Below are 26,450 nucleotides of genomic sequence, written 5' to 3'. Positions count from 1 at the left end.
CAAGATTACAGTTCCGGTAATCTAGTCACTAACTCAGTTTCTGTGTACCTGGAAGACCCCACCCCTTCACGTGTCCATTCGACGTACCCTGGACGGGATGTCGGTCTGCAATAGGTTGCACATACGCTCTAGGCTGCCGAAGGAAACTGGAGAACCCAGAAGAAACCCATACGACACGCAAACTGCACATACATGCAGAACAAACACAGGATTAAATTCCCAACCCTTAGAGGTGGCAGGCAAGAGCGCTACCCCCTGAGCCGCTGTTCCATCGACAATAATAATAATAAGAAAACGTGGCTATGAATACAGTGCAACAAAAAAGGTCAAATTAAAAATAAAGCAATTGGCAGCTGGAAATAAAACAACTACACTGAATTCTTATTATTTTTAAAATTATATTTTGACATGTTTTTCTCAAGCAAAATATTACTCAAGACACAGTAAATGGCTAATACTTTAACTCTTAAGAATGGATTACAGTACATGTAAAATTACATACATTTTTCATATAATTTACAGATTCAATGTACATGAATACATTCAAGCACCTTTGCTGCACTTTAATTACTACAATGAATGCAGGACATTTTTCATTTTTAACAAAGGGAATGCATCTGTTTGGGCACACTGGAAACAATTCACGTTACATTTCCTCACAATGGAAAATGGTGAAAGGTCAATTAGAATGTGATATGGAGGCCAGATCACCCCGTCAGTCACTGGTGCACAATCAAAAACAAGAGGACAACTGCAACTAGTGCTGCCGGGTTAGTGAGCATTGAAACCCAGCTTTCCCCTTGCTAGGTGCTCTGCGGTTGTCATGGCAAACCCAGTATGCTTTTATAATCTGACAGCGATGCCAAAAGCAGTGAAGTTTGCTGCCATATTTCAAGTTACATAGAAATCGACAAGATTTAATGCTCGCGAATTACAGCCACTGAGGAATGTATGAATTGTCTGGTGTCGAGAATAAAATGAGCATCCCTATCTGCTCTCGTCTTTTTGTATTTTGCATGTTTTTAAAATTAAGTTATGAAAACCAGCCTGGTTGGATGTATTTTGTAGGCATAAGAAAACAAAGTTAAAATGGTCAAAAGTGAAAGGAAGACAGCCTTTCACACTAGAGCGTGACACCCAACATACAAGCTGGCAGAAGCTTCTGAGCGTAAGTGGTGACTGGAAATGTGCACGACGTCACTGGAATATGGCTCTGCACCCATTCATTATCTGTGCGTTATACCCTTTACTGCAGTGTGTGTTTGCTGCTCCATTACTGTGTGATGCTTATGTGATGCTGAATATAGCTGAATTTACAGCTTTCCTATCATGATAAGCGTAGGGAGTAAATATCCTGCTCAATTAGCCCCCAGCAGTATTTGAGGATTTATTGCTGTGTTATTGCTGTATAGTATTAAAAAAGGTAGTAAAAGTGTAACCCCTCTCCCATTGTCATTTCATGTCTTCTTTCCCTTCCTTTCCTTTCTGGCTCTTCCTTCCATCCTGTCCATCTACTATTGTGAGTATGAGATATCTTCATGGAAGGTACCAGGCACCCCCGCCCCAACACAGGACCAGAGGGGAAGCACAGGTCCAGGTAGGAAAGGCACAGAGGGCTGATTCATATGACGTTTAGTGAAAAGCCCTTATACACAAGCAGAGAGCAAATACAGAGCTGTTTTCCAGCAAAAAAGAATTCTCTGCATTGCTGAGACATGCGCGTGTGGCACGAGTGTCAGCATGAGAGCTGCGAAGTTTCGTTGGAATTGTTGGGAAGCCTGACCTCTCCATTTGACCATGACCAAGTTCTGTATGTCCATGGCCAGCTTAAGGAAAACACCTCTGAATTTAAAAGGCAAAACAGAGAGGAGAGGGATGGGTCATGGCATTTGAGAGAATAATTTCCCTCAGATGGGCAGGCGAAAGAAAAACGATTTGAAGAACCTTAGAGAAAAGAAGAGGAAACAATCAAACTGCAAAAGATGTGATCATCGTGATGATTGGTTGATTTTATGCTAAAAGCAGCAGGGCTACAGCACTGATGGAGGTGTGGAATACCAGCGTGGATGGGAATAGCATGTCTCCTCCCGCTGGAATGTAGCATCTTAGTGGCTAAGGTTGCGTGGACAGGGCTGCTGCAGGGCACTGCTGCGGGTGTGGGCGGTGTGCCAGCGGCCCCGCTGGCAGACATAGTTATGACGGTGAAGCCGACTACGACCCAGGCTGCCCCAGCTGGCTCGTGCCTGGGCCCGCTGGACCTGGCCAGCCAGGGTCACTTTGGTCAGGGAGCCTGGTCGAGGTGCCACGCCCTGTGTTGCCTGGCCCCGTGTGCCAATCTGGCCACCAGAGGACGCTGTTGCTGGCATCCTGCAAGAGGGAAAAGTTAATGGGCACAAGCACTAAGGCAACAGTAAGAACACTTGAAATATCAAAGGCATGAGAAAAACCCTGGTCTGTTAATTACTGCCCACCTTCATCTTCTGCAGTACATTCTGAGATCAAAACCTACAGAGAACATATACCAACAAATGCAGAGGCTGGCTGAGGGTGTGTCTCAGCATAGAGGGCAGACAGTTATCATTACTCAAGCCCCACTAACACGGCAGTAAGGGCAGTAAAATCTGCTTGTGGTGAATAGTATGTCCTTGGCTAAAATGAGTATTGGTAGAAGACTAACACTAAGGCAAATGATGCATAGCAACAACTTATTGATCCCTGTGGGGAAACTGTTTTTTTGTCTACCCCATCTTGCTCTTTGTGAGATACATGAAGAATTGAGGGCTTACTTGGGGGTCACAGTGCATGGTGAGCTACTCTGAGACACTCCTGTAGCTGGGGGGGGGGGGGTTAAGGGCCTCGCTCAACACAACATGTTTTGTTGAAGCTTGAACTAGCAACCTTCCGAACACAGCCCCTGAGCGCCTCACCACCCCCTCGTCTTTGTGTGCTTGTGATTCTGCACACGAGTGTCTGCTGGGTGTGTGGGGGCTGGTCATGTGTGGGGCGTTCCTCACCCACCTCACGCTGCTGACCAGACTAGCCACACTGTCCTCCAGGGCAGAACTGGGCGAAGACGCATCTGGACACTGGATGAGGAGCTCCTCTGTTGGGCTGCTGTCCACTGTAGCGCCATCTGCAGGAAGAGATGAGTGGATGAGGGGGGGATAAAGTTGCCCATCTCGCCATGTGCTCTCGGGGTAGCTCACCGGGCAGGCCAAGCAGGACCCAGCCTTCCTCGTCAGCCTCCAGCACTCGGGCCTTCAGGTGCTTGGCGTCAGACGGTGCCTCTTGCGGTCCTCCAAAAAACAGGCTGCCGAGGAGCTGAAGCATGACGGGGGTGGAGCGGGGACTGGACCCTGTCCTCTGCGTGGCTCGCCAACCCTTCTTTTGTGTCCCTTTTCGTTCCTGTGTAGCTGGAGGACCCTGTGGTCTGGATTTGTTGGGTGCCTGGGCATTTAGGAATCGTGGAGAGAGAAGGAACAGCTCAGAAGGAACAGCAGGGGGCACCATGGTAGCCGAAGAGCATGCCCATGTACAACCGTGGAAAAAAAATTAAGAGACCACTCTTTATTTTAAAACAATTCTGCTTTTTTAAATCCTAGTTTTATCGTGGTTCTGCTGGCAGACGGCTACACTGTGCAGCAAGCAAGTGCTGGTGTTTTTTGGTTAATTTGTGTTTATCGGGAGCCGGAAGGACAGGCAGAGAGAGATTCTCATAGCACAGCCTAACCGACTGCTACTGCACACTTGACAATAAACTCTCTTTATCCCTTGAGAAGCTGCCCTCACATGACAGCTCCTATGTCAGGGTCTGCAGCCAGGATGGAATACTGGATGTCTATCACTGTGCGACTAAGTCTCGTGGGTCCACGTAATATCTGATAATATCTGGAAATATCTGGTTCCCATGCATTCATTGCAATGGCCAGTCAACCAGCAGAGGTCAGCCTTTGAGTAAGACAATTATGGCACACATGCAGCAACTTTACTGGGAAAGGTCAGGGCCCCTTAAGAGCACAACACATAGGGCACTGTGCCACGAAGCAGCATTTTTTTTTACTAGCTTGTGTTCACATGGCTAGGCCACAGAACAGGTTGGCCAATAATAGCTTTCCCAGGATTTCAGATCTTCCCACATGAAGAACGCAGATAGAATTCGTATTCCCTGGATACACTACATTGTTTAGCCAGAAGAGAATTTTTTGAAAATAAACTGGAGAACCTTATTCACGTCTTCATCATCAGCAGGGTGGACTATCAGAAAGGTGTACTAAAGAGACCATTATGCGATGCAAGCTGTTTGAAATGCTGCTGGCATTCTGGACCAAGCAAGCACATCACACCCATTCTCAGTCCTCTCTTTAGCTCACATCTCACTGCAGGATCTATGCTGTTAATTGTCTAGGAATCACTTAATATCTCAGGACCAAAATACATGTCAGGCATTCTCAAGGTGAGAGACCCAACTGCCCCGAAGTTCAAGCTGAAAAGTCAGATCTTCTCTAGCTAGTTACACATGATCTTACACAGCACCCCTGTCAGCTCCTAGAAACACAGCGCCCCCATCAGGTTACATGGCACTCTGTCAGCTCCCACACCTCCTCCTACTAGCTAAATGGATTTGTGTCACCACCGTGTAACAACATATGAAGATGCCTGCAAGCTGTAAGGATCTAACTGGGCCCAAGTCCTCCTCTGCCAACACTGACACCTTCTCTGAGTGACATACACCCCCTGGGACCCAAAACAAGAGGTTAATAGCCCTTGGCTGATGTCCCCGGTCTGGTTCACGAGAAACTCTCAGCCCATGTTCTGGGTTTAATGCCTGGCCGTTGCTATGCCTGCCTCACACAAAATACAGGCTCTCTGCATCACAGATTAACCTCACACCTCTCCTCACACAAAATACAGGCTATGTGCTTCACAGATTAACCTCACCTCACACAAAATACAGGCTATGTCCTTCACAGATTAACCTCACACCTCTCCTCACACAAAATACAGGCTATGTGCTTCACAGATTAACCTCACATCTCACCTCACACAAAATACAGGCTCTGTGCTTCACAGATTAACCTCACACCTCTCCTAACACAAAATATGGGCTATGTGCTTCACAGATTAACCTCACACCTCTCCTCACACAAAATACAGGCTCTGTGCTTCACAGATTAACTTTACACCTCTCCTCACACAAAATACGGGCTATGTGCTTCACAGATTAACCTCACACCTCTCCTCACACAAAATACAGGCTCTCTGCTTCACAGATTAACCTCACCTCACACAAAATATAGGCTATGTGCTTCACAGATTAACCTCACCTCACACAAAATATAGGCTCTCTGCTTCAAAGATTAACCTCACACCTCTCCTCACACAAAATACAGGATCTGTGCTTCACAGATTAACTTCACACCTCTCCTCACACAAAATACAGGCTCTTTGCTTCACAGATTAACCTCACACCTCTCCTCACACAAAATACAGGCTCTGTGCTTCACAGATTAACCTCGCACCTCACCTCACACAAAATACGGGCTATGAGCTTCACAGATTAACCTCGCACCTCTCCTCACACAAAATACAGGCTCTTTGCTTCACAGATTAACCTCACACCTCTCCTCACACAAAATACAGGCTCTGTGCTTCACAGATTAACCTCGCAACTCACCTCACACAAAATACGGGCTATGAGCTTCACAGATTAACCTCGCACCTCTCCTCACACAAAATACAGGCTATGTGCTTCACAGATTAACCTCACACCTCACCTCACACAAAATACAGGCTCTGTGCTTCATAGGTTAACCTCACACCTCTCGTCACACAAAATACAGGCTCTGTGCTTCACAGATTAACCTTACACCTCTCCTCACACAAAATACAGGCTCTGTGCTTCATAGGTTAACCTCACACCCCTCCTCACACAAAATACAGGCTCTGGAAAAGTGTTCACTGTTCACATGGCTCGAAGTATCACTGTTATCTGGGAATAATCTCATGATGAAGTTGACTTCTGCTCCTTTTAGCAGTAGAAATCTCCTTACAGCCCTGAGATAATGAGGTTCATTGTCACAAACTTTTCCAGATATTTGAAAACAAACATTGTGTGAACCCACATTATGAAACTATACTAAACAGAAAATAGCTGTTATATAGTGTTCCTGGTTATAATATAATTAGGAGAGCTTTTAAAAAAAGGCGCTTTATTTTAAAATACTGAGAGTACAGTCATAAGTATGTGATTAGTGACATCATGAGGCAGGGTCACACCACAAGCAGGATGACAGAGTGCTGCACCCTCTCTCTCACACTCATCTCAGCCGTGAAGATGAGTGTGATACGAAGGGTGACACGAAGACCAGCCAGAGAGACCGTGAGGAAGATGTGGTGCCCTTCTGCTCTGCTTGATTTTATCCATAGCAATGTCTGTTTGAGAGCAATTAAGGGGACAGCAGTGGAATCACTCAGTCGACCACAGGATTTGAACAGACAGCCTATCAATCACAGACACAGCATCTGAAGCCGCTGAACCACACATCACTCCCAGTAAAACCACACGAGAAACACGGCCACGAATGCACCAACAAAACTGAATGTGCAACCCTACACACTATAAAGAAAAAAATGCTCCTTCAGTTAAACCTCTGGGTTGTTCTCTCTTACTTTCAAAATATTGGTTGAGCTGAAGTCTGCTTTTATAACCATAAACCACAGGTATAGCATTCCGAAGCAGCACATCAGTGTGCTCTCTCCTTACAGCAGGCACTAGGAAGCGGGTAGCAAGGTAAACTCAGCAGCGTGCCAGTGCCGCTGCAGTGAGCCAGAGACTGAGGTCACTCCAGAGAGTATCTCGACCATCCCCAGCAGAACACCAACAGTATCTGGTCACATAGCAGCAGGGAATCATGTGACCTTTCTCTCTGGTGCACCAGTCCTAGTTTGGTCTTACTCAGAGGAGGAGGATGAGGGATTTGTAATGGCAAAAGGAACAAATGCCAACATGGTGTTTACCCCACACTGTGGGTCCCGATCACGTGTGACGGTTATTACTTGTGGAGGAACTGTTAATGGTTAAATCCCAGGTGGACCACTGTTACCTAATGCATTGATGCAGGATTACGTTCGTGTAAATAAACAAATAAAAAAATAAACTATCGGTTACTCCGGAAATCTAAAATCTCAATGGGCAACTATAATAAACGTCTATATGTCTAAATATAAGAATCATTATGAAATATGTGATAAGAGCTAAGGATATTGTTCGGTCATGAACCCGATTTAATCCGTGCCGCAGGTGGGAGGAGATTCGCACGCAAAACGCAGACGCCCTATAAGATAACAGCTGGAAACGGCTGTGAAATACACGATGTGGGCATGAAGAAAATGGTTCTATTTATTATCGCGACGAAAAACAAAACGCACAATCCAGTCGATGGGAAAGTGGGATGCGAGATGAAACCGATGAAAACAGATTTTAAGTCCAATTCACCGATTGCAACAGTGTTTAGATCAGAAACATCTGACAGCCTTTCTGTACCCGTCCCAACACAGCAAACCCAGGGGTTCAGTGCCTGCAGCAGATGCACCGCGCAAACGGTTTAAATTTAATTCGTAGCAGATTGACAATAATAACACTGTATTAATGTCCTGTGCAGATTTCTGAGACGTGAAGCACATTTAAAGTAAAACTAACGGAGGGTACATCAATGCATTATTGTCATATATCGAAAGGATAATCACCCAGCAAAATATGTCGTGTTTTCAACATCAAAGTCGAACCAGTAGATCAAGCCTTGCGTTTGAAGGAATATTTTTAACTATTTATTCAACGTAACACTTGCGACAAAATGCGAATGGGAGCAAATAGATAAAATGATAAAAACAAACAGAACCCGCTAATCACGTCTATAAATTAACCAGTAGTATTGATATGTCATCCTTAACTACATGTTGTCTTTTGCGTTTCCAAAAGGAAATGTATGGAATATGTAAAAATACGGTGATGGTTCATCCCGATGTTATACTACCTTCCGTATGCGTTTTTTTACCTTTATATTTGTAGAAATGCATAATATAATCCTTTTAAGCAGACGTAAGCCGTGCCTCTGCAACATAACAATGTACAAGACCTCAAACGTGCAAAGACTATTGCAACAGCACCCCCATTATTTTCAATATCTACATGGAGAAGGGCGTATGAAACGTCTTACCTGGTTCTCCAAGTTTTGAATAACAATAATGATAATTAAAGAGACACACTTTAGGTATCCTGTATTTGAGGTAGCTAATTACCGTAGAGCGCTTTCTTCTCAGAAGAAGTAAGTCATACTGAAAAACTGCCCTTTTTCGTGTTTTAAGGCGCTTTGTCCCACGATCCCTTTATGTTGTTGCGGGACCCCTGCGAACCCCGAGAACAGCAGACTGTGAGACCCCAGCGGTCGGTAGGAAACGCCCTGTCCCCGCCTGCTCATGTTGCCCATCCAATCGGATAGTTACACAGCCAGAGACTGAGCCTGAGGGCTACAGAAAGGAGACGACCGGCACCTTCAGCGGGGTCAAATCTACATATAATCACAGAGCCGCACAAAGGGGCAGAAGGAGTGATCATGGCATCTGTGACGCCTGTGAGGAAAGAGTGGAACTCAAAGCTACAGCTGTGGCGGAAATTAACAATTGAATAGACGGACTTCATGGTTAATAATACTCTGTCAGCCTGGGTGAGATCCCCGGCTCCTCCCCTTGAGTCTGCTCTGCACGCTTCTTCACGCCTTATTGTTGTGCAGGTGAAGATTCTTGGGACAGAAACATATAGACATGGGCGTCGTCGCCATTAAATCTGACGTGTCCCTTACATTTCATAATTATTCGTTTGGACCCCCCACATTTAACATAAAATATTAGTTTTATGCCAATGTGGTCCCCTCACATTCAAAATCCTTCTGACATATAGATGTAAATAAAACCGTTTCTATAAAATATCTAACACAATTGTGTGACCATCTATTACTAAAACAGGTCATGCTGTGGTGCTGTCTGGTTCAGAAGTTTTTCAAATTCTGTTTATTTTGTTTGTGTGTGTGTGTGTGTGTGTGTGTATATATATATATATATATATATATATATATATATATATATATACGAAATATAATTCTGCATGTCATTTCTGAAAAAAGGTTAACAAATCTACACCAGTTGATTTTATACTAGACATGACTACGTATCGTATCTGAAAACAACTGCAGTGTATTTGTCAAAATTAATAACATAAATTTACAAACTAGAAGAGGCCATTCGGCCCATCAAGCTCGTCTGGGGAGAACTTAACTAATAGGGCAGAGTTGTTAAAATCCTATCTAGCTCTGATTTAAACGAACCCAGAGTTTTAGCTTGTGCTACACTAGCAGGAAGACTATCCCATACTCTAACTACACGCTGTGTAAAATAGTGTTTTCTCAAATTCAGTTTAAAATGTTCTCCCACTAATTTCCGCTTATGGCCACGAGTTGTAGTATTTAAACTAATATTGAAATAGCCATTTGGCTGAACGGCATCCAGACCTGTTAGAATCTTATATACCTGGATCATGTCCCCCCCTTAATCTCCTTTGTGTGAGGCTGAACAGATTCAGCTCAGCTAACCTCTCCTCATAAGACATTCCTCTAAGACCAGGAATCATTCTCGTAGCTCTACGCTGCACCTTTTCCAAGGCAGCAATGTCCTTCTTAAGGTCTGGAGACCAAACCTGGACACAATATTCTAGGAAGGGTCTTACCACAGAATTATTTAATCATAGCATCACCTCCTTTTACTTAATTAAACTCCATATACCTAGAAATGTAACCCAACATCCTATTGGCCTTTTTAATTGCTTCCCCACACTGGTGAGAGTGGGACATGGAAGCATCAACATACACACCGAGGTCTTTCTCATAATCAGCTAACTTTATTTCAGAGGAACCCATAAAATATCTGTACTTTATATTTTTGCTCCCTGTATGGATTACCTTACATTTATCTATGTTAAAATTCATTTGCCAGGTATCAGCCCAGTCGCTAATTAAATCAAGATCCTGTTGTAGCCTCTGTGCTGCTTGTCCACTATCTGCTACACCACCCACCTTGGTGTCGTCTGAAAATTTAACCAGTTTACTGTATGTATTGGTATCAATATCATTAATGTAAATTAGGAACATTAGTGGTCCTAAAATTGAACCCTGCGGTACCCCACTGTGAACGCAGGCCCACTGTGACATTGTGCCTCTAATAACTACTCGCTGCTTCCTATCTGTTTCAAATTAGTCTTTATTGCTGGTTCGACTCACCTCATTACAGCTCCCTGCCTTTAGAACAGTTACCGTCTTTAAAATGTTCCAAAACAGTCTGGGCACATTTTTCTTACCGTTGCAGCTCTCATTTTTCTTCCACATAGCAGTAAACATTTAAACTGGTTTTGTCACACAGGACAACCTGTTCACACATTGCCAGCAAAACAGGAGTCTGTGTTTCAGAAGTAGGACAGTTAAGCCCCCCGCCCCGCAATGGTTACTCACATTCAGGATGCGTGCCGTCTTATACATGCCTCCCCCTGCAGAGACCTTGTTCTGTTGCTGACCCCATTTTGAAGGGACCAAAATAATCCCAGCTCCCCCGGGCAGGTGCTGCTGGAGAATGAAACGGTGTAGCTCACTCATGCTGCTCCAGTCGCTGTTTATTTTAGCAAATCACTGCATCTGCTTGCGTGCCATTATAATTAACATGGCCTGCAGCTTGCGGAGTGTCTCAGAGCATCATTAATCCATCCGGTCAGCAGACCTACATGTTTGTCAGAGATGAGGCTCTTCGTTATTTTGTGGGTGGGTGGGTGATCTCCTGTACCGAAATAAAGCACCTTCTCCCTCTCTCCCTCCATCTCTGAGTCTTACGGCGCCTCCTGTTGGTATGCTGTGTTTATTACTCCTCATGCCAGTACCTGGCTTAGTGTCCCTAAACACATTCTCCATTTCACACCCAATCTCTTATGCCAAATTGCAAATCCCACAGCAACATGTAGGACAGCAGAGTTGCTAGAAAGTAGGCAACCAACCCTGCTTAGGTTAAAATTATGACTATTTGTTATATGTTACAAACAGTAAAAATCACACCTCAGGTGACTAATGGTGAGTCTGCCCTGAGCCCCATGGGTAGGTTACCTGGGTTTATGCAGTGCCATCTTTCCCATGCTCTGATCTCTAAAGATGATCTTCATCTCATCACATGCTGGTGCTTTAGGAGTTTGGCCCTTGAGTGAGCAGGGAGCAGCTTCTGAGGACTGAGTAGAGAGACACTGTGTTTTAACAAGGCCTGACCAGCACAGTGCACCCATGTGTAATGCAAGGCCTAGATCTAGGAGAAGCAGGTCATGTTCGCAGAAACATGGCTCCCATGAGTCACGAGTGACAGCAAGTCACCAAGCAGAGTCACGGGGCCAGAAATGAAGCAACTGAGCAAAATATCACAGCAACAGAAGATCAGACCTACAGCAACTGCGCCACAGGTGGACCTCAGAAAACGCTGGGACTTGGTGATTGGGGGAAAGGCCATGTGAGTGGGGCGGGTTTCCTGTCCGTCACATGTGCACATGTCACTTTTAGACTCAGAGACCCTGAAAAAGAATATGTGTGCAGGTGTGTCATCTAAATGAAATTAAGTTTTTATCTGCCATTTCTACAAGTACAGGTATACTGGAATGCGTGCAAGTTTTTGTATGTCCTATCTCGCTCTCCTTTATTAAGATATACACACTCACTTAAAGAGGTGGGAGTGTAGCTTGGAGTTTGAGTGCAGGGTCAGTCATTCATCCAGCACCCTGGAGTATTTTTTTTTTACCAGGGTCAAGATCTACCAGGGTCTGGGTCTACCAGGGTCAAGATCTACCAGGGTCTGGGTCTACCATTTTCCCTTGCCATCTGAGCCAACTCACCACCAAATGGTGATCAGTTGACAGCTCAGCTCCTGTTTTCACCCGAGTTTCCAAGACGTACGGCTGCAGATCTAACTATATGATTGCAAAATCGATCGATGAACTGTGGTCTAGGGTGCTCTGGTGCCAAGTGCACTGATGAACACCCTTATGTTTAAACATGGTGTTTGTTATGGACAAACTGTCATTAACACATCAGTCCAATAAGAGAGCACCACTCAGGTTGGTAATGGGCAGGCCCTTCCTTCCAATCACACCCTTCAGGATTTCACTGTCGTTACCCGGGTGACTGGTAAAGTACCCCAGCAGAACAATGGATCCCCAGAGGGGGAGCCTGGCGTTAATTACTGGTGTGAAGTAATTATTGCCAAAGGGAGCCTAAACCAGGTATTGTGCTAGACGATGATCCAAACCAAATTACAAATTAAATATTTTTGTGCTGTTTGTTTTATTAAAGGACTTCAAGATAGCTAAAATAAGGGAAAAAATAACTTAGGCCTACGTAAAAATATTTTAAATGGTCTAATAAATTGGAGCCTCAAGATCTAAGTGTCACTCTGTACTTCACTGTACCTTGAGTAACAGTTGTGTGGAATCAGATCATAGCAGGAAAAAAACAGGAAACAATGAGAAGACATCATCATGCGTGTCCTTAACACAAACTGCATTTAGCCTAAGCGTAAGAGAAGAGTTTTTTTTATCACAAAGATAAAAAGAAAACAAATGCCTTAGTAAATCAATAACACTGGAATGGATAAGCAGTCTGCCTGCCTATGTCTGTGCCAAAAAGATGAACACTGCCTCCATCTGTCGTCGTGTTCGGGTAATTACAGCCTCACCTGACAGGTGGGCCCTTATAATTCCACGATATGGCAAAGTTTATATTTTAGCAGACGATTTCATTCAAAGCAGAAGACATTGCAGAAGGCATGGTCAGACATACTTCCTCACATACAAATTGCACCACTGTTTTCATACTCTTTATTTGTTGGCGGACCGTGTCATGCGTAATAGAGATGTGCAAACAGCTTCACATCCCTCATTGTCCAGTTGTTTCTTTGTAACATTTTTGTGACATTTTTTCGTTAACAGTGATTTTAAAAGCATTCGTTATAGTTTTCGTCATTAAAGGCGCCTTTCATTTAGTTTTCGTTCTATTTTCGTCATAGAAAAAAAATAGTTGGGTATTTTTCGTCTTCGTTTTATCAACAAAATTAATTGGGAGTGGCTCTGGCTCTAGTGGGAGATTCGTTCCATCAACGTTTCTGGAACGAATCCCCGCTGAGTTACCATGGTAACTTACGCGAGTGAAAGTTTGCTGTGGAACAGGTTCACTGTCCCGCTTAGTTAAGCGGTGTTTCAAAGAACGCCCGACGTGTGGGATCAGATTCCCAAAAGATCGTACCATTGGACGAAATTACTACTCAGTACTACTATTCACTACTCATGTCATGTAATAAATTTAATAAAGCCTATAAAAATCACGTCACAGCATTCCAGTTTATTCCAAAATAAGTGGAATAAAGGCGTATCTATATTACAAAGGTCTAACATGGAATTGAAAAATTAAAATAATATGAACAGGAACATATTTTTATATTTTAGTCACAATCTACTTTGAAAGTTTATTAGTAAAAAAAAGAAATACAAGATACGGTTATTTGAGCAGAACATTTCACACGGATGCCATTGAAAGTATACTACGGAGATTAAATAATACAGATCGAACCAAGAACTTTCGCGGTGCAAGGCGACAGCATCAACCACTGTACCACCGTACTGGGCACTTGTAATCGCTAAAAAGGCAATACTATGGCCATAAAGCCAGGGCGTTGGCTTGGGAAAGAACTGCAGACAGACTAAATGCGTAAATAATGTCAATGCTTCTTCATACAGATCCATCAGCAGCGTTTGTCATGCTGTGGAAAAAAGACACTGCTCTCGTTTTACAGGCTTTCCGATTCATTTGATCAATCTATCGTTCATTCATTCATCTGGGCTTCTTAAACATCGCGGGTGTGGGCACTAAGTGTGACTATGCGAGTCTGTCTCATATGAGCCTTTATGATTTAAAGCTGAACTGCGTTAGTGGAACGAAGTTTAGAGATGGCGCTAGGTTGAGTCTGACTTTTTCGGGAAAGTCTGGCTTTCTTTAGCTACTTTTATGGAATACCCCCCTAGAGTTACCACCAAACACGGAGTCATGTAGTAAAATTGCAGGTTCGTTTGAACCCCCCTGTCTACCTGGTTTTTGTTTGCTACCGATCAAACATGTAGCCATTTAAGATATTTACGCCCTCGAACCCCCCTCGGAATGGCGAAATCTACCGAGGGTGGTGGGGTCTGTGAATGTTAAGAGATCTGAAACAACGGGAGCTGACTTTTAGATTGCCATTTCATTCGCATGTTTACGCAAAATGGATGTCTAACTCAGTAAATATTACAGTTTAGGCAGTGGCAGTTGCAACGGTGAAATATTACACCTAGCTAACCAGATTAGAGTCCGCCCCACCTAAGTTTTCGGCCAGAGGGGCTGGGAGGGCAGCGGATGAACACCTGCTATCGACTTGCCCGCTCCCCCTCCCGAAAAAGAAGCATTCTAAAATGCTGGAATAGCTGTTTGCTGCAAGGCTATCAAGAGGCAGTCTATCAGGAGACGCAGCTGAGAAAGCCGAAAGCAATCGACAAACCCACATCTTCACAGGTACCGAAAAAGAGATAGGCGTTATCTGATTATTGTGACCGCAGCCGTGATTTACTCACTGGCGAAAACACACAGAGCCGGCATCTCGTCTTTTCTTCAAGCCCGCATTCTCCTGATGGGAGTATAACCCTGCCAAAACCGTTTTACCTGGAAATTAAGCTTACCTAAACTTCAACCGTGAACACCGTAGGCTGTTGCATGCTTTCACGCCAACTGCAGCACCATGTCAAGGCTTCTCCACCAGCATGGAGGCACGATGCTGACCTCCAGTGGTACATGGACGGCACTGCACGCAGCCTGGCGGAGAAACATAGCCGAGCCTGAAAGGATGGTGTCTTTTAGTTAGCCCTACACTGTGGTCAAATCACAATCACTACTGCGTGTAATGTATTTATTAGAAGCCAAACAGTGCAATTTCGTCCATCAACAGTATAAGCTAATTGTGATAACTTTTAATGCCATACATGGTCTTGCTCCCCAGTATATCACAGAGCTCCCCCTCCCTTGTAAATGTAATTAGAGCTTTATTGTCATCCCAACAATACGCAATAAGTATACAGCGAGACGAAATATCGTTCTCCATGACCATATGTGCAACATAAAACACAACAGCACACAAAACAGATCACAATGAGGGTGAGAGGGGTAATAATATACACTATATACATATATTTATCTAAATGAACATACATTAGAAGGGATATATATAGGAATTTCTTGGGGTGGCTACAGTACAGCAATACAGTATTTTAGTGTAATGTAAAGACAATAGACTAGGGCTGAATAGGAAGACGGTGCAATGACATGGAGAATGCATTCGGTATGAAAACAGTATGAATGTACACATATACAGGATGAGTAAGTGAGCAAGTTATATTGTGCAAATTAAGGCAAGTTGTGCAAGAATGCAATACGTGTGTAAAAGTCCAGGCATGCATAGGATATTCACATAATAGCAGCAATAATGGGATCGGAATGAATAAATATAAAGTGTTACGTAGTGCAGCTCAGGGTGAGCAGCAAAGAGTGAAGTGTGGGGGGGCAGCGTGCTGGTCAGGAGCCGGACTGCTTGGGGGAAGAAGCTATTGCACAGTCATGCAGACCTGCTCCTGATGCTGCAGAATCTTCTTCCGGATGGAAGTTCGTGGGTGGGATGGTACCGGTCAGTCATAATGCCGGTGGCCTTACGGATGCGGCAGGAAGAGTAAGTGTCCTGCAGGCTGGGGAGGGAGCTGCTGATGATGCACCCAGCAGTCCGCACAATCCTCTGAAGGGCTCTGCAGTCGGGGGCGTGGCAGTTTCCACACCAGACTGTGGATAGAACTGGACAGAATGCTCTCGATGGTGCCCCTGTAGAAGGTGGTGAGGGGTTTGGGGAGATGCATCTATTTCAGTCTCAGAAAGTGCAGGCGCTGCTGGGTTTTTTGGTGAAGGAACTGGTGTTACTGGTCCAGAAGAGGTCACCTGCTCCGGAATTTGGTGCTCTTCACTCTCTCCACTGCGGCGCCAGTGATGTTCAGTGGGGGATGGTCAGTCTCGGTCTTTCTGAAGTCAATAATCAGCTCTTTTGTTTTGTCGATGTTAAGAGACAGATTGTTGTCCTTGCACCAGGTCGCCAGCCGTTGCACCTTTTCCCTGTGTGTTGTTTCATCATTGTTCCTGATGAGTCCCACAACAGTGGTGTCGTCCGCGAATTTACTGATGTGATCCGTACTGGAGCTGGAGGTGCAGTTCTTTGTCAGGGGCGTGAAGAGGAGCGGGCTCAGCACACATCCCTGGGGGCGCCTGTGTTCAGCGTGATGGTGTTGGAGCTAATGTTGCCGATCTGGACTGTCCGGGGCCTTCCAGTGAGGAAGTCCAGAATCTAGTTGCAGGTGTTTAGTCAAAGCTGGTCCAGCTTGGCGATCAGCTGCTGAGGGAGGATAGTGTTGATTGCTGAGCTGAAGTCGATGAACAGCATCCTCACGTGGGAGTTTTGGTGTCCTAGGCTTGACAGAGACAAGTGCATCGTCTGTTGATCTGTTCTGTACACAAACTGCAGTGGGTCTAGTGTGGGGGGGGAGCTGGTTCTTGATGTGATTCAGGACTAGTCACTCAAAGCACTTCATGGCGATTGAAGTAAGTGCTACAGGGCGGTAGTCATTGAGCTCGGAGACGTTGAGCTTGTCTTCTTTGGAACAGGGCCGAAGGTGGTGGCCTTGGAGCACTGCGGGACGACAGGTTGCCTCAGGGAAGTGCTGAAAACGTCCACGAGGACGTTGGCTAGTCGGTCAGCGCAGGCTCTGAGCACACGTCTGGGTACATTGTCGGGTCCAGCAGCTTTCTGTGGGTTGATTCTAGTGAGGGTCGTTCTCACGCTGGCTGCAGACAGGAACAGCACTCGGTCATCTGGCGGGAGTGTGGTCTTCTGCGCTGGCTTGGTGTTCTGGGCTTCACACCTGGCGTAGAAGTAGTTGAGTGCATCTGGACGAGAGGCGTCGGTTTCACACACTCGTGGCGGGGTCTTGAAGTCAGTGATGGCTTGGATCCCCTGCCACATGCGTTGTATCCAAGCCATCACTGACTGTGTGTACACCTGCCCATTCCCACAGGTCTGCAGGCACTGGTCTCCTACTGGTGCTTCGCTTTGCTCGGCTTCTGTGGGTGGCAGGGCTTTCAGTTCCAAAGCTCCAAAGCTCTGGAACTCGCTACTACAAAGCAGAACCTAACCTCTATCCACATGCGATTCTAGGGACTCTGGGGGTCATAGACAAAAAACTCCTGAGGCCCTCAAACTCCCCCTCCCCCGGCATGGTAAAATGCATTCTCTTTATTTTACTGTAAGCTGTAGATTTATAATATCATCAAAGAGAATTTAATAAACACAAGACCTTTATTTTCACTGTTATGAAAAACAACACAAATAAAGCAGATTCGTTGTTGCAATGTACCATGTAATCGGCCGCCCTCAGGGGCCCCCTCCCAGCTCCCATTGCCCGCTCTGCCTGTCCTGTTGTTACACCTCTGCCTCTATCTCCCTTTTTAGGCAGAATTTAAAACCATATCTTTTCCCTCAGTGATTCACTTCCAATACTCGTTCCTGATCTGTTGGTGTTACAGTTTTTCTTAAATTTTTCCTTTGCTGTGTTAGTTCATGGTATATGATCTGTGGGCCCCTTTGCATATTGTTAGCCATTTCTATAATAAAATGACATATAGTTGTTTCCACGGTGACATGCTTGGCCCCATTATTGTTGCTTGCAGCTACTGTATATTTATTAATGCATTTGTAATGAGAGTACAGGTTTTATGGTCCCAAAGGAATAAGTCCAATCCCAGCAGATCAGAAACAAAGATTTCTGCTCTTTTGTCCCTGCAAGCCCTGATTCAATTATCCAGAGTGGCTTATGCTTATTTATTCATACAGCTGATTAGTTTTACTCGAGCCATCCAGGTCCCTTCAGGGCTCCTGCAGCAGAGCCTGTCCAAGGAGTTCAATTCAATTCAATTTATTTCCATATAGCGCCTTTCAAAAACAGAATTCCTCCATGGCGCTTTACATGGTGTGTGGTAATACACTATGACATCATTTATACTGAATAATGCATGAAATAGGGAAAAGGGATGACAGAGTGAGAGAAAGAAAGCCAGAAGACAATGGAGGAGAGGAACCAAAAACTCCCATGAAGGGAGAAAACATCTGAGGCTCCAAGGTCACCTGGCTGCCCAGCCAAAGTCTGGCTGAGTCGGGTGTCTGGAGGAGGCACCACCATTCACAGCTGGTAAGTCACATCCACCAGGTCACGTTTCGGTGGGAGGCTGGACCAGCACGTTCAGAGTCTGTCGTCTCGACCACTGATCTATGCGCGACGGACTGTGCGCTTCAGCCAAGCAGAAAGTGTGTCCAAATCACAGCACGGCGAGTGGAAAAAGAGGAGCATCACGCACCATCCCCGCTGTCTGCATTTTGCTAGTGTGCTGGACACCCCCCAAGCAAAACACATTATTCCTTCTTTGCAATTGACAGCCGCAAGAGCGCCTGCCCAGGATAAGCAGTCATGAGATGGATGGATGGATGGACGGACGGATGGATGGATGGATGGATGGATGGATGGATGGATGGATGGATGGAGAATGTCCTGTACTCCCCTCTGGAGGGATTTTCCTGCAGTATAAACATTGGCATTGTCTCTCTTTCTCTGGTTGTCCCCTCATTTTCTGGTCATATACTGTATATATATATATATATATATAAATAGTTGTTATGGACGCTTACAACCAACGCGGTGTGTGCCAGCTACCTTGAGGGACAGCCTGGTGTTCCCTGGACAGCTCAGGTGTGCTAATAGTCTGTGCCAGACATCCTGAGGAAAACACCAACAGATCACTGATCTGAGCGCGGCTTACATAACCGCCTGTTAGCCGCCATCTGTGTTGGGGTCCGTTCTCTGTGTCGTCACGGGCGAGGTGAGACGCCAGCTATGTTCTGTTCATGCATACATGGGGGGGGGGGGGGGGGGCTGCACTCATTAGCATGTTTCTCATGCGTAATGGGGCCCAGATGGGTGAAGCAGTGGGAACCTGTTAGCACCAATACATCATGCGTGACTCATGGTGCCGCGGCCCACCCCGGCGTGAGTGAGCGCAGTGAGGGCGCTCTGCTGTCACCGGACTCACACGGAAGGTAGGAAACCTCAGCAGAATTTGTTGGGAAACGGGAGGCGAATTATTCAGAGCCAGAACCTGAATCCATATTTGCCACATGACTAAGGCCGGTTGCTACTGTTGAAAGTACCATGACAATGAAGAAGTTAGGGCTTAATGGAGATAAAGAATAAATACAAGATGAATAAATGCAAAGTATGTGATCAATGCAGCAGTTTTGTGCATATTCAGGTAGTGCAATGCAAGAGCTTGACAGCCACAGCATAGTTACTGCACACAGTGCAACACACAACATCGACACAAAGAGAATATAACATACTTCACAAGCTGCATGCAGTGCAAACATGCATATGAATAACAAAACAAACGTGCAGTTATGAATTTCAAACGAATACAAATTCATCTCCTTTTGGAGGTCTTTATGGGTAACACACAATGGCCGCCCTATGCCTGGTCTCTAATCAGATCATTTAGAATGAGTTAATGTATCTCAGCAGAACAGCTAAAGAGCCAGAGGTGTGTAAACACAGTGACGGCTCCCAGCTGAATTTGCCTAGTCCTGACTAACTGCGGAGCTGAGCTTTTATCGCTGCAACCGGTGTGACGCAACTAACACTGTGACTAATTCATTACAATTAGTTACACGTCTGGCTTGTCTGGAAATGACGGCTCTGTTCAGCCAGCCTATCACTGTGAGCTATCAGCCGTATTGCGTATTGACTGGGGCTGATGAGCATCTGACCGCTGTGGAAACATGCGGGTTAAAACTGGGCCCGTGTGAAAAAGTCTTCTCAGGGTGTCCGGGTTTTAAAATAAACTGACTTTCTTTCCATATCTACATGGGCAAAAATATTACATCATCTACTGAGGCAGCTAGGTTAGGTACCTGTAATGCAGAGACACCTGGACAGCATGCCTGGGGTACTAGACACCCTGACTGAAAGCCCAGTCCATCTTGGAACACTCGCCAGCACAGTGAATACAGTTTAGGAACAGCTAGACAGCTAGTTTTCAGACTGTGACAGGAATGTGTTCATTTTGACCATCAGTGAGTTTATTTGGCTGCGGTTTTTGCAATCTCATTTATCTGGATAAGAATTCATCGGCAAACTAAATAACATACCCAGTAAATCAATTTGATTAATATTATAGTTATGTCCATCCAACTTCTAAAGTTTTTGCTTACCTAGGACTGTCACAGTGTAACAGAAAAATTGTGTTAAACTTCAAACTTGGACGGTTGATTTAATCACAAACATAAACCTCGACTCTTGGCTTTGACATTAAAAGATTACCTTGCTTACCTGATGAATAAGAATAGAGTCATTAATAAACATAGAACTTTACTGCTGTGCATTGAGTACTTATATCTTAAACTTTGAATGCTGCTGATCAACTGACAAACGATATTTAAACTTTTAAAATTATTATTCATTTGTAAATAGTAAATTAAAATTATAAACACAGAACATGACAAGAAGAGACTGTATTTACTAACCCTCTTTATGATACCTACTGCCCGGTCCATGCGGTCTGCTCTGCATTCATTTACCTGCACCTGAAGTCCATCCATCCATCCATCCATCCATCCATCAGTTTCTTGAACCTGCTTATCCAATTCAGGGTTGGTTGTGGGGGGTCTGGAGCCTATCCTGGAAGTTATAGGTACAAGGTAGGGAACAACCCTGGATGGGATGCCAACCCATTACATGGTGCACGCATGCGTGCGCACACACACACACACACACACACACACACACACACACGGACTCTCCATTAATTTCTATGGGAAAAACTGTAAACCCAATACGGCGACCTTAACCCCTACCCAGCCCTAACCTTAACCATAAGTAACCAAACAAAATACGAGACTTTTGGCAGTTTTAGTTTTTTGATTGCATCCACAGATCTTTGTGAGGACCTGAAAAATGGTCTCCACAACGTCAAGAAAACATGTTTTTATCACATCGTGGGGGACATTTGGGCCGGAGTTTATGGAGGAAATCGCACAACGGCACGGGGAGAACATGCGAACTCCACACACATGGAGCTTAAACCCTGATGCCAGAGGTGTGAGGCAACAGTGCGAACCACTGCACCGCCACGCCACGCCCATTTGGAGTCACATGATTGATTTAGCTCTCAATGGAGCTGCTGACAGACAGTCATTAAAGCTGTTTTTTTCATATACTACAATAAAGGTGTTAAAGTGCTTTGTACTTTTATTTTCACTTTGTACATGTATAAGATGCACTGACTACCCTGAGAGTTAACTAACGGGAAGTCACGTTACGTTACGTTTGGGCTCAGGGGCGTAGGATCTGTAGGACTGTGTAGTCCTCATTATTAAATTTGGCTTAATCCCCCCCAGTCCCCCAGTAATCAGACCGCCTTGGAATTCATTATTTATTAAGATTGCCCCCACCAATATCAAACTGTCTCATACTCCGATGTTTGAGCTTATATATATGACAGCGATCGCCATGAAGAGCCTGGGAGAGTTTTGGGCACCTGTCCCTGCGGGACAGCCCCGGCCGTGACGTGTCCCCTGTCTCGGGTTGCTGGGCGGAGAGATAGCGCTACATCCCAGGCATGGGGAGAGGAGGGAGTTGGAGGGGAAGCACATATCCCCCGATTCAGGACAGGAGCGCACACACCCGATATCGTGATAGGACCTGCATAGGGACAGAAGCGCACATCTCCGTTATTGGGAGAACAGCAGCATCAGGACAGGAGCGCACACACCCCCAGGACGGGATAGGAGCGCACATCCCCGCACCGAGAGAACAGTGCACTGAGCGTGGCAGTTGAACTGCTGCTTGGGGAGCCGAATTGACCAGCTCTTGGCAGCCGGAGTGGACTTTGCTTCTCTGATAATCTGCAGGCAGTTCCATTTTTTCCAGCTGGGTATATTATTGTCGTGATTGCCTCACTTCCTAAGTTCAGCTCTCGTAGGCTGAGTTTGGGACTCTGCGCCCGGCGTCTACATCCAGTTTTCCCTGCAATCGCAGACTATAATACACCATGCCGCGGTCTTTTCTCGTTAAGAAATATTTCACCAGCAAGAAACCAAATTATAGCGAGCTGGAGAGCCAAACTGGTAAGTAACTGGCCTCATTTAATTTCCCATCGGACAGGATAATAGTTTAGCTGCCAAACTTTCTTGGAGCCACTGCAGCTGTTTTTATTGTCTTTCTTTAACTGTCTTTAAAACAGATTTAAACGGATGTATTCGGATTTTTAAACATATACACAGTCTTTTTAGAATCTTTGAGTGGCATAACTGAATAATGTTAAAAATGTTAAAGGAGTTTAGGAAAACATGCTGTAATTGCTGTCGATAACGCTTCCGCGGCTATAGTCTGACGGTTAATTTGGTACATTAGCGAAGAAGTGTGAAGTGCGGGGGGATGGCGGCGAGTCTCTAATGACCACGGAATAACAGCTCAGTGCCTTTTAAATGTGTCAGATATGTCAGCCTTATAAGACAGGGCAGTAAAACTCCCAGACAGCGTCGGAGAACTTGTTAGACTTCGGTGCTTTCATGTTATTCCTCTGTGATCCCTCTGGGTGTCCCGTAAGCACCACTTCTCGGAAAATCACTGCTGGGTTGTGAAGATGGCGTCCCAATTTGTTAGCGTTGCTGCCCAGAATGTTTCTAAAGAGCGTGGTGGTGTTTGTACTGAAGACTGAGCATATTTTCCTGATAGGATATGCGCTCCTCTGCTTGTAGGTTACCTCCCCGCAACTCCCCCCGTGGAGCACTCTGCAGTGGGACTGGTGTGGAACCTGAGCATCCTTCCGACCCCCACCATAGGCACCTCGCCCTCGGGGCCTCTCGACCTCAGCTCCCCGTCCAGCAGCAGCAGCAGTGGGGAAGAGGAGGATGACGGGCGCACATCTGACCCCCCAAGTCCGGAGCCGGCCCGTCGTAGGCCCCTCCGCACCCCCCAGCGCCCAGCCTCCGCCGTGGATGACGCTCCTACGCCTACCTCCCCACGTGTGCCAATGCGGTGCAAACACTGTCCCAAGGAGTACAGCAGTCTGGGGGCGCTGAAGATGCACATCCGCTCACACACCCTACCGTGCGTGTGTCCTACCTGCGGCAAGGCCTTCTCCCGGCCCTGGCTACTGCGGGGCCACATCCGGACCCACACCGGTGATTACATCACGCCGGTCCACTTAGCGGGGGGGACAGTCCCTCCTTCAGGGTGGCAGGACAGTCCTGTCTCACATGCTAGCTAGACAATGAGTTGAGAACAGTCTGTAAAGAAGTGTGGCTTTGTGTTGGATTTTGTGAATGTAAGGTAATGCTTAAGAATGCTGCAAATCCCGTTAAAACTTGGAATATCAAAGTCCTTAGAACTTCAAAGACGAATAGAGTCAATATTCTAATCTAATCTAATTGGTCACATGTTTCAAAGTCTCAGTGAGTGGTTTAATATGTGAGAGTCAGACTGATTGATTAATTGATTGTTTGTCTGTCTCTCTGCATTCAGTGGGTGTCGAGATGAATGCGTTTTTTGTCGCCCCCCGCAGGTGAGCGCCCATTCTCCTGTCCCCACTGCAGCCGCGCCTTCGCTGACCGCTCCAACCTGCGTGCCCACCTGCAGACGCATGCCGACGTCAAGCGGTACCAGTGCAGCGCCTGTGCGCGCACCTTCAGCCGCATCTCCCTGCTGCACAAGCACTCCGCCTCTGGCTGCGGCTCTGTCTCCATGTGAGCGGCCCTGGAGCCCATGGGGGGGGGGGGGGGGGGTTGTTTTGTTCTCCAAATTCTCCATCACGCCCTGGACACCTGACCATACCCCCAGCAATGAACTCTGGGGGGGACTGGACTTCCTCCTGGGGAACATTGGTATAGCCATTCTTAGCCATGTCTTTGAGGAGTGCTGCACACCCAAACACTCACATGAAGGTTTGGTGGGGGGGGGACTGCGGGGGTGCAGACTCTCTCAGGAATGTATTGGGACAGCTGCGCTGGTGTGGACATGTGCACAAACGCCCACCTTCACTGCGACGACAGGTGATTTGCTCTCTTGGTGGCCAATGAGGACGAGGCAGCCTGAGCTGAGACGGGTGTGGGGGGGGCAGGGCAGCTGATGGCAGTTACCATGCTCTGAGGGGCCTCTGTACACCTTGGTGCCCCTGCAGTGTATCTCAGTGTGTATGCCCAGCCTGTAGCAGGACAGCGTCAGCCTCGCACCCGGACCACATGGCCTTCTCGTTTAAACAGGCCTGGATCAGAAGGCAGATGTGCTCGTCCTCCTTTGCTGCCGGAGCCCAGCTGCCCTGGAAGGGGACGAAAGGAAGGAGAAGTAAATTAGTTTCAGGGACACAACTCTATGAAAAGCTCAGTGTTCCAGAGGTTCACATGTTTTGTTTTTTTTTGTAATCTTGGCCCGTTCTCTTTGAATGAGATTCCAGATGTTTTTAACTCCTCTCCTGTTCCTTGGGGGATGACATTTTTGTAAAATGCTTGTGCGGTTTCACTTTGCGTTTTTACCATCTTATTTTATGCTCCTCTGTATTTCGTATGAATTAAAACACAACAAATTATTACATGTCGCTAGTACTCTTGGGGTCTCTCTTATTGGGAGGTGGGACAGCCTTTGGTAACGGGGGCCTAACAAGAAGCTGACTGGGCTTTTTTTCTTTTGATGGGGGGGGGGGGACAGGACCTCGCTGCAGGGGAGAGGAACAGGTGAAGGCGGCAGGCAGTGCGGCAGAGTGATTTGGCTGTGTGCACCTGCTGCGTTTCGACACCTGTTCCTCCGAGCCGGCCCACTCCTGTGTGCACACTCACTCTGAGTCATGGTGCTGTATTATTTGCTGGAGGTGGGGGGGTTGGGGGGGGCTGGCAGGAAGCCAGCTGTCGCAATCTTATTCGCACGCTGGAGTGACTGCCGGCACAGGAATGGGATGCTGTTATTTTTAATCCAGTCGGGACGTGCAAGACATTGTACTTGCCTGCCACTTGGCTGCTGGTGTGTGTGTGTGTGTGAGTGTGTATTTCTAGGTATGTGTGTGCTTGTGAGTCCTCATTCCTGTTAACACCCCCCTCCCCCCTGAGACACAGCACTCTTACTCTTAGTTGTGATCCATATCTTTTGTTCTTATTTTGAATGTTGTTTGAGCCACTAATGGACTGTCGCTCTGTGTCTCAGGATTCTTTATTTTGTCTGTTTTAGGAATGTCTTCTATTCTGAGCGGATATTTCTGAAATATTTTCTTTGTGTCCTACAAAGAAAAAAAAATGTTGTATCTCTGTTTGGGAAGGGGGGCTGTTTTGTTGAACTGCCTTGCATAACATATGTGTGGAATCTGTGTGTGTGTGTGCTGGCGGGGGGGGTTGCTGCTAAGCCAGTTGTGAAACATCGGCCCAGACAGTCAGCGACTGCAGACACACAGACGGACTGTGAGAACGCTGTGACTTCCCAGCCTTTGCTGGCACCGAACATCAGCAAGTCGCTGCAGGCGTGCGGGAGCGCAGGGTGAACGGGAGACGGCTACAGGCACCGCTCTGTGGACCTGCCTTATTGGCGCCTCCCGCAGGTAGGTGGCAGTACAGCAGGTCAAACCCCTGCAGAGGACCTGCTCCCACCTGCATCACACGTCTTCTCCAGCCCAACTCTGAACGTGGCCTCCCTCCATTTAGATTCAACTCCTGGCCACATGTAAACCAGCTGCAGACCCAAAATACCGCCCAGGGCCTCCATATGTTATTTCTGTCAGTTAAGGCTGGTTGGGCTCCATCTCCATATGGAAAATGAGATGCTAGTCGTGCCTAAGATTAGAGAGCTTTCCTCCCACTGCAGGGCGGGCAGGCCGCGCCCTTCCACTGTAATTTAGCTAAACATGCCTTGTTTATGGCACAGCACCTCTGTTGGACATTCTTCTCTCTCTGCACTGGGACCCTCTGTCGCACAGCTGTGCACATCTGTCCAGTTCGGGAGGGGGGGGCACCATGTGTCTTTAGCTCCTCGGGGAAGCTCCCCGAGACGGCTTAAGTCCCAGGCAGGAAACTGGTAGTTTATAGTGACCTACTTAGGAAGCGATGCCCCCCCCCGTGAACCGGGCCTGGGACACAGGAAGATGCTGTCAGCCCTGTGTAAACATGGTCCATCCAGCGACTCT

General features: G+C 46.3%; 2 protein-coding genes and 1 long non-coding RNA gene across 15 annotated transcripts; 1 reads left to right on the top strand and 2 right to left on the bottom strand.

Moving 5' to 3' along the window:
• Nucleotides 1-1,983: 1,983 nt before the first annotated feature.
• On the bottom strand, nucleotides 1,984-14,974 carry LOC125748015 (uncharacterized). Of its 3 annotated transcripts, XM_049023802.1 has the most exons (7): nucleotides 14,834-14,974; nucleotides 11,196-11,314; nucleotides 10,823-10,936; nucleotides 10,557-10,667; nucleotides 3,207-3,447; nucleotides 3,019-3,133; nucleotides 1,984-2,367 (listed from the first exon to the last, which is right to left on the bottom strand). In XM_049023802.1, the coding sequence occupies exons 3-7, from the start codon at nucleotides 10,913-10,915 to the stop codon at nucleotides 2,106-2,108; spliced, it is 822 nt and encodes a 273-aa protein (XP_048879759.1). In that variant the 5' UTR covers nucleotides 10,916-10,936; nucleotides 11,196-11,314; nucleotides 14,834-14,974; the 3' UTR covers nucleotides 1,984-2,105. The 3 variants fall into 3 exon arrangements, with proteins under 3 accessions (XP_048879759.1, XP_048879760.1, XP_048879761.1); XM_049023803.1 differs by lacking the exon at nucleotides 10,823-10,936; XM_049023804.1 differs by lacking the exon at nucleotides 10,823-10,936 and having other exon boundaries at nucleotides 10,557-10,664.
• LOC125748023 (uncharacterized) lies at nucleotides 3,464-8,208 on the bottom strand. 11 transcript variants are annotated; one of them, XR_007399433.1, is made up of 7 exons: nucleotides 5,870-8,208; nucleotides 5,713-5,819; nucleotides 5,613-5,662; nucleotides 5,320-5,512; nucleotides 5,134-5,226; nucleotides 5,039-5,083; nucleotides 3,464-4,845 (listed from the first exon to the last, which is right to left on the bottom strand). It is a non-coding gene; the product is annotated as an uncharacterized LOC125748023 (long non-coding RNA). The 11 variants fall into 11 exon arrangements; XR_007399431.1 differs by having other exon boundaries at nucleotides 5,763-5,819; XR_007399432.1 differs by having other exon boundaries at nucleotides 5,763-5,819; nucleotides 5,920-8,208.
• A 6,776-nt stretch (nucleotides 14,975-21,750) lies between the features above and the next one.
• LOC125748020 (protein snail homolog Sna-like) lies at nucleotides 21,751-24,888 on the top strand. The gene is made up of 3 exons (XM_049023810.1): nucleotides 21,751-22,413; nucleotides 23,047-23,472; nucleotides 23,853-24,888. Exons 1-3 carry the CDS (start codon nucleotides 22,338-22,340, stop codon nucleotides 24,035-24,037), a joined length of 687 nt encoding a protein of 228 aa, XP_048879767.1. The 5' UTR covers nucleotides 21,751-22,337; the 3' UTR covers nucleotides 24,038-24,888.
• Nucleotides 24,889-26,450: the final 1,562 nt, after the last annotated feature.

This window comes from Brienomyrus brachyistius, chromosome 8 (genome assembly GCF_023856365.1).
Source record: "Brienomyrus brachyistius isolate T26 chromosome 8, BBRACH_0.4, whole genome shotgun sequence".
In the NCBI taxonomy this organism is placed as follows: Eukaryota; Metazoa; Chordata; class Actinopteri; order Osteoglossiformes; family Mormyridae; genus Brienomyrus; species Brienomyrus brachyistius.
This window is presented reverse-complemented; position numbering and strand designations above follow the sequence as displayed.

What these genes read in the sequence shown, in the direction of transcription:
- LOC125748015 (XM_049023802.1), bottom strand. Translation starts at nt 10,915, where the DNA reads ATGGAGGGAGAGAGGGAGAAGGTGCTTTATTTCGGTACAGGAGATCAC. An exon ending in GGTCCTGCTTGGCCTGCCCG is followed by an intron (nt 3,134 to 3,206) that starts GTGAGCTACCCC and finishes CTCTTCCTGCAG; the next exon opens with ATGGCGCTACAGTGGACAGC. An exon ending in AGTCTGGTCAGCAGCGTGAG is followed by an intron (nt 2,368 to 3,018) that starts GTGGGTGAGGAA and finishes TCCCTCTTGCAG; the next exon opens with GATGCCAGCAACAGCGTCCT.
- LOC125748020 (XM_049023810.1), top strand. Translation starts at nt 22,338, where the DNA reads ATGCCGCGGTCTTTTCTCGTTAAGAAATATTTCACCAGCAAGAAACCA. An exon ending in CGAGCTGGAGAGCCAAACTG is followed by an intron (nt 22,414 to 23,046) that starts GTAAGTAACTGG and finishes CTCTGCTTGTAG; the next exon opens with GTTACCTCCCCGCAACTCCC. An exon ending in CCACATCCGGACCCACACCG is followed by an intron (nt 23,473 to 23,852) that starts GTGATTACATCA and finishes CGCCCCCCGCAG; the next exon opens with GTGAGCGCCCATTCTCCTGT.